Here is a 17,904-nt window from a genome sequence, read left to right as displayed (position 1 = left end):
CTCATGCACATTCTGATGTTTGGCAGGTTAAGAATAGGCACCAAACTCTAGGCTGGGGACAGAATGGTGGGTGAGAGGGGAGAGAAAGAAGATTTTTCAAACAGTTTCTAATTGAATTTTACTTATACCTGTTATATAGATATAAACTCATCAATTTGAAATTCAACAAACCTTTGGCCAGAAGGAGTAGGAAAATGTCCGTTCGTGAAGTAGTTGAGCTACTGTAGGTTCACTATCCTCCATGAAGAATCCATCACGAGTTTCATCGCGGGCAGTGCTCAAAGAGGCATTACTTTCTTCATCAAAATTTTTGCCCTGAGAAGCAGGTCCAGCTGAGAAGAAAACCATGCAGTTTGAATACAAAGCAACTATGTCACTACACTACACTGAAAGTTAACAAAATGGGATTGTGCTCTTCTTTTTGTTCAATCGTGTAATCAACAATCAAAATCAATTTAAGCACTTCAAGTATATTTTACAAATTCCTTGCTTAGTTTCCTTTGGAAAATTCTACCTCAGACACAATTTCTAATCTTTAATTTATGTTCACTGGCACATGATAATAGACACAAGGTATATACCACAGGACAATATTATTTTAGATCTGTTAAATCAAGTCTGAAAGGCTAGGAATCCCAGTTTAGAAAAGGTTTTAATTCAAGAGTGATAATAATAATAATCCTTGCATTTGATATAGCGCTTGATCACATTTTTGAGATTCCATACAGGCTTCACAGAATATATTGTAAAGTAGACTGACTGTGTATTTTGTGGGCGAAACCCACATCTTATTTCCAAGAACCCACAAACTCAATATAATTGTGATTTAGTCAACTGAAAAATGAGGGGCATAAGAAATAGGATCACAAATACATCTCTTTAGAAATCTCCCCGATTATTCTCAACCTGTATCAGAGAATGTACAAAACAGCCCTCTGTTCTGAAATGGACCTTTCTTTGTTGCATTTCAATAATAGAATTCAGATTTAGGATTAAGAATCTATTGTGAAGTGAATACCCAATTAAATTCTTTGAGCTTAGTGGGCTCTTATAAGAAATTTTAACTCTCAAACAAAGTAAAACATTATGAATTTATTGTTCTACTTACATTTTGTGTCACAGTATGTACAAAGTTGAAAATCAAACCTCACTTTATCCTCTTGAACTACTTGTATGTGAAGATCATTTTTTAAAAGAACACCATACTCTTGAGACTTGTAAAGCATGAGCAGTGTTGCCTCAGGCATCTCTTTTCTGCTCACTGTCATTACACAGGAATTAATCCAAACATAGGTATTGCAAGGAAATGTGAGCATCTTAAGGTCCTCAATTCTTAAAATAGGTTAAAGATCCTTAATAATTTGAAACAGTGTGTAGAAAATTTCAAGACACTTTACATGTCTTCTATTTAAGGCCGTGTCACATTAAACTAACGGATTCTGAACACTAAATGGCATAAAATATTATGATTTTAGGGCTGTAGTGGTTTAGTTCTTGAAAACCAAAATTTTATATCTATATTAAAAAAGATTCCAATTAAAATATTTCAAAACTTAGGTATTTGCCCATATAAGCAGAACACAAATGTATAAATGCATCAATAATTATTAGATAGGATTCCAAACCCAAAATGAACAAAACAGCATTTACCTTCAGGCTGAGATGATTCTTCTGACTTATCATCACCATCCTCTTCCTCATCTTCATCATCATCATCTTCCTCTGACCCCTTTTCAAAAGACAATTTAGGTCTGAATTCCTTTTCTTCCACGTCAGTAAGGATATCGGCATCCATGGCTAAACTCTCTTTAGTTTCACACTCGACCTTCACAGACAGTGGTCCTAAATCATCCTGACATTCAGAACCAACATGGTTGTCCTCATCACAATTTGTCTTCTCTTCCTCTTTAGGAGGAACAGTTTCCTGGTCCTCCTGAATTGACGGCGTAGGACTTTTCAGACCCTCTTCAGTTTTAGTTTCATCATAGTCGGTTTGTTCTGTATTTTTTTCTTCCTCAACTGGTGTGGATGGGGCAATGGAAGGCATTTGGCTCAGACAGGCACCAGGCTGGTTTTGGAAAGGCGTACTGCTCCGCTGGATAGCACCTTTGTTTTGAGCAAAGTTTTTATGGGCCTCCAGGAAAGAGATGTTAGAGTCGTTCAGAATATGGTAATCTGTCCTACTGACTCCATGCTTAGCAGCACCGATCAATAAGTCCTTGTCGTGTTTGCCACACTCCCACCATTCAGGCAGGTCCATGCTAGGCTGGCACAACTTGAGTCGTTCATCCAACTGATGGTGACGCAAAACCTGTTCTCGAATCTTTCGCAGTAGCTCTATTCGATATAAGGTTCTAGAAGCACGTTCCTCCGTGATCGGCTCAATAAATATGCTGGTATCAGATTCTTTAAAAAAAGAGAGAACAAGGGTCGACAAATATCAAAAATAGATCGTAATTTCACAGTTTATGCAATTCATGATCGCAATTCAAAGTCAGAATACATGAAACCCAGTTATATAAGTTAAGGCAGGAAAGCAGGCTGAGGAGTTCTGTAGGGTGGAGCTGAGACTGGAAGTGACAAAGATGTACATGAGGATTTTGGCTGCTTGGGAGTGAGGTAGTGGTGAGGTGGGTATTATTGTGGAGATGGGAGAAAAATGAACGTGGGTAAAGCTCAGATGAAGTTTTAATGGAGAAGGTCAGAGATCTGGTGGATCAAGGGATCAAGTCGGGAGCGTTTCAAGGGTCAGTTATTAATATAAGATGTTGAAACATTCATTACATGCTGACATCCAGAAGATCACAAGAGAGGTACAGATGAAGGCTCTTTGGCCATAGAGCTGTTCTGCAGACTAAAATCTTCAAAAGGCCCATTATATCACTGACTCTGGTTGAGGAAAACTTGGCCCAACTACTTGGTTTGAAGTCCATTTTGGCTGCAAGTATATTTTAAAGGGGTCAGCTTGGGTGGAATTTTCACTATGCGCTTTTATACACTTGCATTGTTTATATAACAAATCCTAGAATATTCAAAGATTATTCAAAGTTCAATATAGCTAAGAATTTAAGCAAGGAACATAACGTTCCCAGGAGTAAGCCCATCTGTTTTATAGAAACATCACAACCCTCACATTCATAATGTTCCTAGTTATACTTCCACCGAAGGGGTCTAAACCAAGGTGCTGGAGACGCAATGTGGGGAACCACAACCAAACTATTCTCAAATATCTTCCCAAACTAATACAGAACCTATCTCATTCCCGATTTCAACAACAACAACTTGGATTTATATAGCGCCCCCCATGCTAGACGGCGTCTCAGAGTGCTTCACAGTAACGGATCCTGGGGCCGAGGCAGGGGGAGGAAGGTGACCAAAGGCACAATCGAAAAGAAAGGTCTTCAGCCAAGACGTGAAAGTGAGAAGAGAAGGGGTGAGGCGAAGGGAGTGAGGAAGGGAGTTCCAGAGCCTCGGGGCATAGTGGCACAGCGGCCGATGGTGGGGTGGAGGACTCGGGGGACAAGGAGGAGGCCAATCAGATTTCCTTAGAACCAATTGCAGAGCAATTTGAGGAGGAATCTTTTCAAGGACTTCAAAGCAGCCAATTTGCGCACAGTAGAATACCCATATTGCTGAGCCATCGAGAAAAACTGAAGATGGAGTGACTTAGCTGATATTCAACTCCAATATATTGTAGAGAAGTGTCTGAAAACTACATCCAAAGAGTGTTTGAAAGATCGTTGGAGTCCATCTCCCAAACAATCAAAACTGTGGATAAGCATTCAATGGGTGTGGCTCTGAGAGCTGCAATTCTATCTAATCTTGGCCTGCAAGACTATTTTATCTTTAAAATTCAAGGTTATACAGAATTGTGGAAAATTCTTAAATTCAGGTTTAATTTAGAAGCCGGTTCTTTGGATGAACTTTACAAAACCATCCTCTTGGTAGGCAGTTACACAGATGGGGTCTGAGCCTTCTGAATCATTTCCAGACAGTCAATGAGGAATCCTTTATCACTATAGTAGCTATCGTGAGGGGACAGAATCAGTGCAAATAAAATAGGCCACAGGTCCATCCCTGTCCTACAAACACACTTGATGTTCTTACAATAAACGTTAATGTTCTGTTGGTGTGTATGTTTAGCTTCCTGATGATGTATAGTTAAAGTTTTAAAGAATTACTGGTGTGTTTATTCTAACAGTGACTGTTTGTGGGACAATACTGTGCACAAATAGGCTGCTGCATTCGCCTATAAAATATAGTCACTGCATGTTTCAATAAAATCCTGTGAAGCACTTTGAGATGTTTCCCTGATGTGAAAGACACTATATCAAATGCAAAGATTAATTAATTAACAATGACACTTCTGCTGCTTTGGCTAAATAACACCACATACTAATGCAAGTTAAGAGCCACCAAACATATGAAACGTTTGTGCTTTTTAAAGAAGGCATGAGTTTAATCAGATGGTATAATCTGACTGGTGCAAACAAGATTTTTGTTAGCACCTTCAGGGAGAACAGAGTAACCCAATACCATGATGTAAACAATACTCCTGTTTCTTCCTGCTCATTTAATCCACCAGCCAAAAGGTGTTAACGGTAGGCGAGAATAGACCTTGTCGTCTCCCTCCACTCCCATCGATTGATATAAGCAGCTGCCCGCAAGTCAGTCCATGCACTGGAGTATTATATTACTACACTAATATTTCTGATTTATAATTTGCAGATCAATATTAGATTTACACTACCCATTTTTCAACAAGTTTGATACAAAACTTCTACAGTACAGCTCCAGATAAAAGGTCAGACAACTGAACTTCAAACCATAAAATAGGCACTGAGCCACTTGTAGTTAAACAGCTCCTGTGATTAAGTAGTAAACTCACTGTTAATCTGCAGCCCAAGTATAGTATGATGGGATATTAATATAGCTGAAATGTTTCAGGCAGATGCAATATTCCAACAGAAGTAATAGAGGCTCGAAGGGGCATGGGGATAAGGCAAGGGAGTGGGATTGAATGAACATCTTGCTCTGAAAGACAGTATAGACTTGATGGGTTGAATGGCCTCCTTTGTACAATAAAGTTCTGTGATTCTATGTCACTAAAGTAAACATTTTGAAAAGTCTTACCTTCATCTGAATTTGTAGGCATACGACACACTTTTTTGCACATAGCTACAAAACAGTTGAAGTATTTCTCCAAACTTTCATCCGACTTTTTGTCCAGTCTTGCAAAGGCACGGAACTGGCTCCAGTCAAACTGCTTTTTGACAGAGTCAAACACTACTCCAAAGGTTGATACCACACGGTAAAAGTCTGCCTCCTCTCTCCTGGTCCATCTGCAATGCAATATTTGGGATTTTTAAAAAAAATGCTTTTATAGTCTAACTATTTAAAATAACAGTTTTGTACAAAAACCTTCATTCAGAATAATATGAACTGTTTAACATTTCAATACGAGAATAATAATAATCTTTGCAGTTGATGTCTTCTAGGCGTCGCAAAACGCTTCACAGAATATACTGTAAAGTGAATTGACTGTAAATTTTGTTTAACATTTAGAATATACACATGCTAACGAAATAAGCGGCACAGCACAAGTTGTTACAGAAGAATAAAATAACATTGTGAAACACGACTTAAACCTTATAGACTGTGTAATTTCTGATACTACCTTTGACGCTTTTCTGATATCGCTGCATTTCTTTCTGCTTCCCGAGCTCGCACTTCATCTCTTGGTCGACGTCTGCGCCGGTCACTTTTGTTCTGTGCTTCTAGTTTCATTTGCTCCCTCTTATAGCTACGCTGATAAGCTGTAATAAGACGACGCAGGCGTGTTGTGAGAGCTGATGTGTTCGGCCAGTAGAGTTTGTCTGATTCGCCATCTTGGTCACTTTGTTTGCCTGTAAAATATTGAATAAGGTTTCAGCCTGTTAACGGTTTCAATCACAATATGTTGAAAGAGTAGGAAATCTTAGGCTGAGTCACTAAATAAACAGATTTAATTTTCAGTTTCTATTCTGCCATTTGAACAAATAAAGTAAGCAGTATTTGATTAACAATCACTCCAAGATTTTACAATTTGGCTACTTATACACTTGTTGTACAAATTTACAATATATATATATATATCAGTGCATTCTTAAAAAAAAGATACACAGGATACTATTGGTCTGGCTTCCAGCTCTTGCAAAATCTTTAATTCCTTTTGTAGGAATGAATGAATAAAACAAAGACAATTCACAGACCACCAGAAAATTATACAATCAAAGAATCCTACAGCACACGAGGCGGCCATTCAGCTGATCATGCCTGTGCTGGATCTTTGAAAGAGCTATCCAATTAGTCCCACTCACCTGCTCTTTCCCCTAGCAATTTTTTTTCTTTTCAAGTAAATATCCAATTCCCTTTTGAAAGTTATAGCCAATTCCAGTCGAACGAGGATATGATACATTTTATTTTTCCACTGCCACTCAACAGAAGGGTTCAGAAGAAAGATTTGTTGTGCTAGTCTGATCTTGCTGGGCCAAGTCCTTCAGAGCCAGTATCGTTGCCAGCTGATGCTGGTCCTGACACCACCACCAAATAACAAACAAATATGGAAAGATTTCCTCTGCAATTTTCCCTTCTCCTTGTAGGGAGGTGCCCAATCTCCACTTAGCACTATCCTATTGAAACAGTTGAAACTGCAAAATCAACAGTGTGCAGAAACCAACCTGCATCATACTGCTCTGAGATCACTGAAAGCACAATATTTTAAAAAGTTTATGGAAACCACCAAGCCAGACAATCTGGGTTCAAATTTTCTTTGATGAAAACTAATCTTCTGCTATATCACTTCCAGAACACAGTTTTGTTGTCAAAATTTGATTGTATTATCATTTAGTTTACAATTGTACTTATTACATAGTCAAATCCAAAACACAACATGTTTGAATGTCTCGCTACACATTCAGATTGAGAACATGCTTGAAATTCAGCAGTGTAGTACAAGTATACTGGGAAATAAAAACATATGATCAGATTACAAATTCTATGCTTGGATTACATATTCAAATTGACTGAAGTTGACAGTATATCTAAAGACATAACATAACATGTAGGAGCAGGACTAGGCCATTCGGCCCTTCAACAACAACAACAAGATTCCATTTATAAAGCGCCTTTCACGTCAGGAGGACGTCCCAAGGCGCTGCACAGTTTGGGTCATGACCCGAGCAGGGAGGGAGCAAGGAGGGGAGAAATGGTCAGGGTGAGGGGAGGGAAGGGAGGGAGCGAGGAGGGGGAAGAGAGTTGAGAGGGGAGCTGAAGGCACGGTCAAAGAGAAAGGTTTTGAGACCGGCCTTGAAGGAGGAAAGGGAGGAAGCAAGGCGAAGGCACTGGGGGATGGAGTTCCAGAGCCTGGGGGCTGAGAGGCTGAAGGCCCGACCACCGATGGTAGGACGATTGGGGCGGGGGACGTGGAGCAGACCGGAGCCAGAGGAACGGAGAGTACGGGCAGGTAGGTAGGGGGATAGTAGGTTGGAGAGGTAGGAGGGAGCAAGGCCGTGAATGGCCTTGTAGGTGAGGGTGAGGATCTTGAAATCAATCCTCTGCGGGATGGGGAGCCAGTGGAGGCGAGCGAGGGTGGGAGTGATGTGGTCCCGAAGCCTGGTGCGGGACAGTACACGAGCTGCAGAGTTCTGAATGACCTGCAGCTTGTGGAGGGAGGTGGCGGGAAGGCCGGCGAGAAGAGAGTTCCCGTAGTCCAGCCTTGAGGTGACAAAGGCGTGAACCAGGGTTTCAGCAGCGTGAGGGGTGAGGTAATGCCGTAGTCTGGCGATGTTCCGGAGGTGATGGAAGGCGGTACCAGTTGTGGTGCGGATGTGAGGGAGAAAGGACAGCTCAGAGTCGAACAAAACGCCGAGGTTCCTGACTGGCTTTGAGAGGTGGAGAGTGCAGCCTTGGATGCTGATGGTGTCAGCGCCTGAGGTGCGGAGGCGCTGACGTGAGCCAATCAGGAGTGCCTCGGTTTTTCGCACGTTGAGCTGAAGAAAGTTGTCTCTCGTCCAGGACTCGATGTCGGACAGGCAGGCTGTCAGGACATCGGTGGTCGTGGAGTTGAGAGTAGAGGAGGAAAGGTAGAGTTGGGTGTCATCCGCATACATGTGGAAGTTAACTCCATGTCTGCGGATGATGTCACCAAGGGGGAGCATATAGAGGGTGAAGAGGAGGGGACCAAGGACAGAGCCCTGAGGGACACCACATGAGACTGCCCGCCATTCAATCATGGTTGATCTTCTAATCTAACTCCAGCTAATAACCTAACCCTGCCTTATCCCCATATCGTTTAATCCCTTTTGCAATAAGAAATCTATCTATCTCAGTCTTGAATATGTTCAAGGACTGAGCATCAACAGCTCTTTGGGGTAGTGAGTTCCATACATTCCACCACCCTTTGAGTGAAGGAGTTCTTCCTCAACTCAGTGTGAAAGGGCTGGCCTCTGATTTTAAGGTTGTGACCCCTGGTTTTAGTTTCTCCAACCAGGGGAAGCAATCTCCCACTAGCTACTCTATCATGCCTTTTGATGATCTTATAGGTTTCTATAAGATCCCTTCTAATTCTTCTGTATTCTAGAGAATATAGGCCCAAATTGGTCAGCCTATCCTTGTAACTCATCCTCTTCATCCCTGGTATTAACCTATTAAATCTACGCTGCACCCCCTCCAAGTCAAGTACATCCTTCCTTAAATAAGGAGACCAAAACTGCACACAGTATTCCAGGTGTGGTCTCACCAGGGCCCTATACAGTTGCAGCAAGACTTCTCTACTCTTATACTCTAATCCTTTCATAATGAATGCTAACATACTGTTTGCCTTCCTAATTATTTGCTGCACCTGCAGACTAACTTTCTGTGATTGGTATACAAGGACACCCAAGTCCCTCTGGACGCTAACACATTCCAATCTCTCCCCTTCTAAAAAATAACCTGGTTTATCAATGTTAGCAAAATGGTAAACCATGAATGAATAACTAATCGCTGGCCCCTTTGCCAAAAATAACTCACCTGAATTAACAGCATCCATGCCTTCTTCCTTGTCTTCTTGAGGAGAACGCTCAAATTCCTAGAGAAACAGTCAGATTTGTCACATTTACCAAGAATTTGCAGCACAGAAACAGGTCACTCAGTCCATCCAATCTGTGCCAGGGTTGATACTCCACATAAGGCTCCACCCATTCCTTACCCTCCCATATCTCTATTACCCTCTCACTCATGTGAAGGTCTAGTTTCCTCTTGAATATGTCTATACTACCTGATTCAACCACCACTTCAGGCAGCAAGTTCCACAATCTCACTACCCTGTAGGAGTCCTATAGCTCAGTGGTTAGAGCACTCGCCTCGCAAGCGAGAGACCTGGATTCGATTCCAGGCAGGGCAAAATCTTGGGCAAGTTTCCTTACTCCACACGCCTGATAATCCCTCAGGAAAATAAAAACAATAATAATTTGGTCACTCAATCCACGACTGTTTGTGGGATACCGCTGTGCGCAATTGGCTGCTGCGTTTCGCCCACAAAATATACAGTCAATTCACTTTACAGTATATTCTGTGAAGCACTTTGAAACGTCCAAAGGATGTGAAAAGCGCTATATCAAATGCAAGGATTATTATTACATTACCCTCTGCGGGAAGTAATTTCTCCCAAATTCTCTTTTAGATTGTCATTGGTTTTGTCAGTATTTTGGTCCACATTAAGAAATCCAAAATCAGTCAATCCCCAACAACTAATTTAAAACTAAATTCCAAACATTGTGATCATCGAGTATTAGAACAAGGAATTGTACTTACATCCATTTCATCCTTGAATGGAATTCTGCCAGGTTTATATTCTGGGTCTTCATCTTCTCTGTCAAAATCAGCACTGAAAGACCAGCAATTATAATTAATTCTCGACAAGGCTGCCTAATGAATAGGGAAAAAAAAGTTTCCATTTGGTCTCAAAAGCACAGCTTACCCATCACTAGCATCTGCCAGCACATCTGCCCCCCTCTGCTCAGCAGCCATGGCCTTTGCATCAGGCATTCCCACCCTCTCCAGAAAGCAGAACACAGGATCTGCCCTTATAGAGTTGTACTTTTCATATCCTGAAAGAAGTCATATGCGTAAACACATGTCATCAAATCAACAAGATGTACTTCCCAACAGCAAATTAGTACCCCTGTGATGTTTATTAACTAGAAACTAACGTTGAATGTAACCATGTTGGATTTAGTGAAATGCATAGTCATATAACACAATTAAAACTTAGGCCTATTGCATGAATCATTAAGTTCAGGCTTTATGTAGTCTTATTGAAAACAAAATCTTCTGTAGCTCAGTGGTTGGAGCACTCGCCTCACAAGCGAGAGACCTGGGTTCGATTCTCAACAGGACGAAACCTTGGGCAAGTTCCTTATTCCACACTCCTGATAATAATCCCTCAAGAAAAAAAAATAATTTGGTAACTTCAATCCACGACTGTTTGTGGGACACTGCTGTGCGTAACTGACTGCCGCGTTTCGCCAACAAAAATGCAGTCAATTCACCCTACAGTATTTTCTATGAAGTGCTTTGAGATGTCTAAAAGACATGAAAAGCGCTATATCAAATTCAAGGATTATTATTATTATTATAAAATCACAGAAAATCTTAGCATATTGCATATTCCTTGTAACTGGTGCACTATAATATAGCATGTTTGCTTAATTCGCATTCTTGGAACTAAATTTATTGCTTGGCTAATATTATGTGTAAACTCCAACAACCCTCAAATCAATTAATTAGCAGAGAAACGATGCTATTGTTCCAGTACAGCATTTGTCTTTTTGTTTTCTATTCTTCTTTCTCCCCCGCCCCTCCAAAAATCCACAATTCATTTTTAATAAAAAAAATCAGTTGTGAGAATTCAGTAATCAAAAATGGAAATTTTAAAAAGAAGGAAAACAACAATTACCTCTAGGCTAAGTAACAGGAGTTTCATTGTTACAGAAAACAAAGAAACACAAGTCCCAGCAGTGCACTGTGAGAAAATGATTGTCAGACAGGACCCACTTCATTTGGGTCCATAAGCACTGCTGCCTCAGTCAACCAAGAATGGCATAATTCAATTAGGTTTTGCACTGTGACACATTGTTCCTAAATACTCTTGAGCCTCAAGCCAAATTGTAATCATGAAAGGTTTTATAAGCCATCATTCTGCCCCCCTAGTCAGGACACACTACTGAGAATTCCACTGTGACCTCTAGTGATTTCGGATTATGATTAGGAACTGCTCTTTGTATACATCGTGACTGTTGTACATTCCAGTGCTTCACAGTTAACAAGACAGTATCCCACAACAGGGAATGGTAAAGTCTCAGTGCTGACATTTATGAAATACTACTTGGAAAAAAGCCCGGAAGGCACTTATACAGATTAATAGCAGAGGTTAAGCTACCATTCACTCCAGTGCTGGCTGGCATAGAGGAAGCACATGTGGAGCAGTGGTGGGAGCAGAGTTCAGTGCAATCTACTGTTTAGTTGTACTAAGATACTTTACTGTCCAACATTTTCAGTTTCAAATCCTCAAGCAAGTTCACTTTCCAAAGTTTTCCAATGAAACACTTCAAAAATAATGTAGATTACACAACCAATGAACAAAACCATCCTTCATGACACCCTAAACTTAAAAAGTTTTAGTTTACAAACAGCAAAAATACTCAACTTCAAATAGAGCTACCTGACATGCTAAACATTTATATTTCTGTATGAAAGGCTTTTACACACTTCAATATTAACTTAACACCATAGGTAACTATGGTTATCCTCATCGGCCTTCTGAACTCTTCCCTTCACAAGCTGTAGATGATCCAAAACTCTGCAGCTCATGTACTCTCACTCACCAGGCTCCGCGCCTCCATCACTCCCACCCTCGCCCGACTCCACTGGCTCCCCATCCCCCAGAGGATCGAGTTCAAGATCCTTGTCCTCACCTTTAAGGCCATCCATGGCCTTGCCCTCTCCTACCTCTCTGACCTGTTGACTCCCTACCAACCTGCCCGTTCCCTCCGCTCATCAGGCTCCGGCCTGTTCCATGTCTCCCGCCCGACCCATCCTACCATCAGCCTCTCTGCCGCCATACTCTGGAACTCCATCCCACGGTCCCTTCACCTCGCTTCCTCCCTTGCATCCTTCAAGGCCCTTCTCTTCGACTGTGCCTTTGTCTCCCTCCCACCTCTCTGCCTTCCCTCACCCCTATACCACCCCTCCCCCATGCTCGGGCCCCGACATCTGACTGTTCAGCGCTTTGGGAAACCAAAGGCGCTCTATAAATGTAATTTTGTTGTTGTAACTACTTCTCTTCAAACACTAACTAACTTTCTGAAATATTAACAGAAAAACTTACTCTGAATTCTATGAGACAATTTGATGAATCTTTCTGAAGTGTATAACTTCAAAAAGTGTCAAAAATGTTAAAGGCTTGCTCCCTCCATAAAGGTTAACTCTTTCTTTCTGATTGACTTGCTGCAAATTGTCAGCATTTAGTGCTTGGATTTCTGAACAGGAGTAGAACCTGGAAGTTTCAGGGCATGTATGGCTCAGTACTATACCTGTGGTGCATTTACCCACCGAGTTAGTAAGCAAGCCCTTCAAACGGCACAATTCACAGCAGGAATTACATACCATGTTTGAACACTCCAACGAGCAGACATTTATCAGCTTCTTTATCCCACCAATCAGTGGGAAGTTCAGCATGGTCTATTTCTGGGATCCAGATGTCTACATCACTACAGAAAGATAAAAAAAAACATAAAACACTGCATTAGCATAAATGAGCTGATCTGCAATTTTTAAACTTAAAATATTTTCTTGAAAAAATGATAATTCCTGCCCCCAAAACACATGTTCAAAGGGGAAATCTGATTACCTAAAATATGATCATTGACATTAAAATGTTATTGTAAGTCCACAGATACAAATATTATGAAAACTAATTTTCTTTGCATTTTAAAATGCAATAAGAAATTGGAGGAAACAAAATGAAATTACTAGTCAACAAAAATATTCTACGTTTGTCCAACAGTCAGCTGGAAATATTTCAAATGATTGGTATAACCCCCCTCAATAGTAGTTTCTGCAGTTTTTGTTTAACAATATCCATTACACAGAATACAGGTTACCTTGAAGGAAGCAATTACTTGAGGAATTGTAAATGATTTAATGTTTTTTTAAAATTAGCTGTTCATTTCTAAAGTTACTCTCATTCAGGAAAGTGATTCCATCCGATTTTGTGAAACTGGACACAGTTCCCAGTAATTCTATTTTCCCAAAGGAATCCACTATCTGAAGAAAAATAGTTACTTATACTATTAAGTTAAAATACAAGTTTATAAAAAGGGCTTATTACATTTGAAGAATATTTTAAATACTGCTTCAGTAACAGAAGTTCTCAAATGCACAACTTTATCATAGATAACTGGGTATTGAACTTTGTAAACTATCAATAATACCTAGCGTACATTTGCTTCTGGTGATCAGAATTTAAGATGGTTATTTATAAATTTTAAGTATATTCATGGATTGCCAAGAATCACATCTTGCTACTCAAGTCATTACATGATGGATTCTGGGACATATGATCCAGAATCCAAACCAACGTATTGTGCGTTGCTGATTTTTGACTGTACCTAGTTCAGTTCTGAGATATCTGGGACCCAAATGTACAATGGTTCAATGTACTGTATAACTAAGTAAATGCAGCAGTATTCTAAAAAAAAATCCCTGTATTGATATAGTGTCTTTACTGTCAGGAGGCCATATCAAAGTGCTTCATGGGATTTGCAAAATCTAGTGTCTGTATTTTTGTAGACAAATGCAGTAGCCATTTGCACACAGCAATGCCTGACTAATAGCATGAAGAGAATGACCAATTTTATCGGGGCCGGGGGGAGGCGGGATTATTGACCAAACTACCTTCTCGTTTTCGAATTAAGTGTTCCACTATCTATGTGAAGAGTGCTATATAAATGCAAATTGTTGTTGAAATGTGCTTTAGCATTCACCTAAACAAGCAACGATGACCTCAGTTTTTAATGTCTTATCTAAAAGACAACACCTCCAACAACGCAGCACTCCAAGCACTGTATTGCAGTCTCAGACGAGAATGTGTGAGTTCAAAGTTCTGATGGCGTAAATCATCACCCTCTGACTCAGGGATGAGTGTTACAAACTGAGCTAGGCTGATACACAAAGAATCATTTGAATCACATTTAAACAAACTTGTATGTAGTAATTTTTGTATTGTGAAATTTAATTCTACTGAAATTAAAATCTATGTGGCAGCCTTAATTAATCCTTATAAAGCAGGTGAAAGAATTTCATATTGACTATTATATCTACTATAACAACAACAACAACAAGAAGATTCCATTTATAGAGTGCCTTTCACGTCGGGAGGATGTCCCAAAGCGCTGGACAGTTGGGTCAGGACCCGAGCAGGGGGGAAATGGTCAGGGTGAGGCGAGGGAAGGGAGGGAGCGAGGAGGGGGGGGAAATGGTGAGGGGAGGGAAGGGAGGGAGCGAGGAGGGGGGGGGAAGGTGTTGACTCGTGCTCAGTTTTAATATGTCATCTTAAAAACATATATATCCTACTCTCCTATGCAATGTAGATTGTAACAAACACCAAGAATTCCAAATCCTAAAGCATCATGTCTGAAAGACTTCAGCAGAAAAAGAAGAATGGCAGTAGTAGAAGATAGGATAAGCAAATGAAGAAATGGATTTAAAATGAAATTAAGTAACTCATTTTATTTCCTGTTTGGATTTGCAGAACAAAACTGGACAGGTTCCTAAATGTATAATTCATGCATTTAAGTATTCAGTGCTAACACCACTGAAATGTAGATGCTGTTGCATTAAATCCTTGTAAAGTAATTAACATACAATGTGACTCCCACCTTTTAATACCCAAAAGGCTAATTCTTTCGGAGATTGGTAATGGACCAGTGTTCAATTTCAAATCACTTTAGTCACTCGACTAATATACTGGATCCATTTTGCATTAGCTGCCTAATCTGATCTATCAAAAAATAAGGATAAAAGGACTTGAACAGGAATTGGTCACTACATTTGCAAGTTACTTCCTTTTCTAGGGAAAGTTTCAAAAGATGAGCTGGCTCAACCTTTTTTTAAAAAAAATCACAATCGCATTCTAAACCACGTTAATTTAAGTCAAATTGTTTATGTATTTCTAAGATAACTGATTTTTTTAATGATTTAAGTTACTTACTTAGATGCACAACTGCATTAAATAAATCACATGTACTTGGCTAATATGATCTCTCTTTTAGGGCATCCTTACAGCTCTATATAGGTTGGAAAGATACAGGTTGTAAAGAGTACCTGATTAATATCACAACTTGTCGCTATCGGGTAGTTGTATTGAAAATAAACCAACCAATGGAAATAAAAGTGTGGTAAAAAATATTTTCTGTGTTATAACTATACAAAGACCCTCCGAAACACACATTAAAGCTTGTACGTATTCTACTGACCTTGCTTCTGCACCATCAAATATTTTGTCTGCTACGTCTCCTATCACTTCCTGCTTCAAATAGTACAGCATCCGTACCCGCAGCAGGACCCTGTAAAGGAAGAAAGTCTTAACATTAGTACTGTTTGCCAACACTAGCTTTTGGCAGCTGCTTCTGTTCATCCATCATCCTGCCAAGGCTGATTAGCTATGCTGTATGGTAGACTTGAAGCATGACAGATGGTGGCATATAATCACCTCTGTGTGGTGCTTTTTGCTGGCTTTCAACAGCCATGCTTGGCAACCACTTTCAACATACTGAGCACAGTGCAGTGCAGCCCAGACACATTTCATTCAGTAATGCCTAATTCAGTTTGTGAAGTTTTAACGTGTATGTTGCCAGTGCTTCTAAAGTGTTCAAGTAAGTTTGTAAACAACTGAGCAGATGGCTTGCAGTAGGCGTTCTGCTCCATTATCTCATGCAATTTCCTCAGCTGTTGCTTACTATCTTCTGAAGCAGCTTCATGTTTAGAATAATGAGCAGCAACATTAGTTGCTGAAAAAGATAGATATGCAAAATCTAATTTCAAGTCTCTTGGTGCAAACAATGGTTTATTCTACACTTTTTTAAAAAAGATGAAAAACTGAATTGCATACCAGAAATTTCAACACCGTAGTTTTGAAATTTCAGAATAAGATATGATCTACTCGGAAAGTACAGGAACTAAACTTACAGTTTACGGCACAAGGATTGGTAAATGTCACTAAAAGTAGCAACTCAAAAGGGAACTTCAGGTCTGCCATTTGGTGTGGTTACAAATTCTAAAAGCGCTATGATGTTGGACTGATACTCACTTGTTACAGTGATGTTTTAGGTGTTTCTTGTAACCATCATCGTGCAGCAACATATCCGGATTGCAGCTCGCTAGCCAAACAGCATTCTGCATGATGGGCTGCGTGGACTGGCTTTTGACTTTTTTGCCCTTCCTCCCCCTGGGCACTGGTGCAGACAAACCTTGTGATAAACAAAAAGTACACCTCAGCTCAGAAAAGAACACAATTTAACCCTAACCCACACAAGTTTTCAATAAGGTCAACGTAGAACTCACATTTAATGAGTAGAATAGTTCAGAACTCCCAGAAACAAATGTACTGAAACTATTTTTCAGCATTTATATTTTAATGAATGTGCCAAATGAGTGATTAGGTCTATATACCAACTCGTGTTTTGGCAGAGTGACTTTTCTGTTCTGGTCTAACTACTCAATGGGATATCTACCATTACTTTGTCATTTCTCAGTTTTTACCTATTCCCACCCTGCACAAAACAGGAATAATCTCACAAAATGTCGGCAATTTACAAGGTACAGAAAAGGTGCTTGGTTAATACATTTCAAATAAAGAGAAATACTCAGTGGGCCACTAAATTTGATTTGTTTAGGGAAAACATTTGACGCAGCTATTAATTCTATCAAATTTGGATCACAATTGTTTCAGCATCCTTTAGTTTCGACTGCCAGTTGTTCTAAAAGAACCTGACACTGAAATTATTACACACGACGATCACCAGTCAACTTTCTGAATTCCACTTATACTAAATCCTTTGAATGGATACACCTGTCAACCAACTGTGCTACTTTAACTGAAACAAAGTGCCATTTTAATGCTTGCTTACCCAACTCTACACTAAGAACTAGCAACTAATTAGTTTTTCCCCTATCAGGCATTGAATATATTATGTCGTATAAATATTAATGATTTCAGTGTTCCAGGACACCCAAGAAAATAGCGCTTCATTCCTCGTTTGCACATTAATCGCGAAAGTAGGGGTGTGGTAAAATGAATTCAAGAATACCTGAGTGGTTTTGCAGAGCTCGAGTCTGTCCATCCTCAGTGGGAGTAATCAGATCCCATATAAATCCTTTGATCTTTTCGTCTCCTCTGTAATGATTTAGACAGTACACAAGGATGGTGCGGCAGATGGTCTCCACATCATGTTCTGTCAGCTGCCGTTTAAAGCGTCCGTGCGACAGTATATCACTCCACCGACCCCAACTAAAAGGAAGAAAATCACAGTGTTTAAAACTTTGCCAAGTAAATCTCTGGAAAAGATTTTAGTCCAATCTACACTATGCTGGAAATTTTATTCGAAGCGACAAAATGGTGCCAAATACTTGACTGATAATAGTTAAAACATATAACCCACTTTATATTGCAAAGGTTACATTTAGTTCAAGCGAAGCTGACAGTCTCCCAAGGGTTCGTTTGTATCACTACGTTGCTTCAGTTCATGCATCGACAATATTAAATTACTACTCTAATGCATGTGCAGAGTTGTTTTTCTACAGGGAAACAAAGCTTCCCATATA

At 39.9% G+C, this 17,904-nt stretch overlaps 1 protein-coding gene across 2 annotated transcripts in view; it reads right to left on the bottom strand.

Annotated features, from left to right (window-relative positions):
• chd7 (chromodomain helicase DNA binding protein 7) overlaps positions 1-17,904 on the bottom strand; it is a 123,002-nt gene that overhangs the window by 14,248 nt on the left and 90,850 nt on the right. For both annotated transcript variants that reach the window (XM_007896721.1, XM_007896722.2), the window contains exons 22-32: positions 17,391-17,590; positions 16,391-16,550; positions 15,558-15,647; positions 12,688-12,791; positions 10,001-10,130; positions 9,835-9,907; positions 9,052-9,109; positions 5,678-5,906; positions 5,134-5,342; positions 1,651-2,406; positions 172-332 (exon numbers count right to left, since the gene is read on the bottom strand). In XM_007896721.1, the coding sequence (XP_007894912.1) occupies positions 172-332; positions 1,651-2,406; positions 5,134-5,342; positions 5,678-5,906; positions 9,052-9,109; positions 9,835-9,907; positions 10,001-10,130; positions 12,688-12,791; positions 15,558-15,647; positions 16,391-16,550; positions 17,391-17,590 (2,170 nt within the window). The remainder of the gene's footprint in view (positions 1-171; positions 333-1,650; positions 2,407-5,133; positions 5,343-5,677; positions 5,907-9,051; positions 9,110-9,834; positions 9,908-10,000; positions 10,131-12,687; positions 12,792-15,557; positions 15,648-16,390; positions 16,551-17,390; positions 17,591-17,904) is intronic.

Source organism: Callorhinchus milii, unplaced genomic scaffold, assembly GCF_018977255.1.
Source record: "Callorhinchus milii isolate IMCB2004 unplaced genomic scaffold, IMCB_Cmil_1.0 Scaffold2, whole genome shotgun sequence".
Lineage (NCBI taxonomy): Eukaryota > Metazoa > Chordata > Chondrichthyes > Chimaeriformes > Callorhinchidae > Callorhinchus > Callorhinchus milii.
Note: the sequence above shows the minus strand (reverse complement) of the source record. Positions and strands in the feature narration are given on the sequence as shown.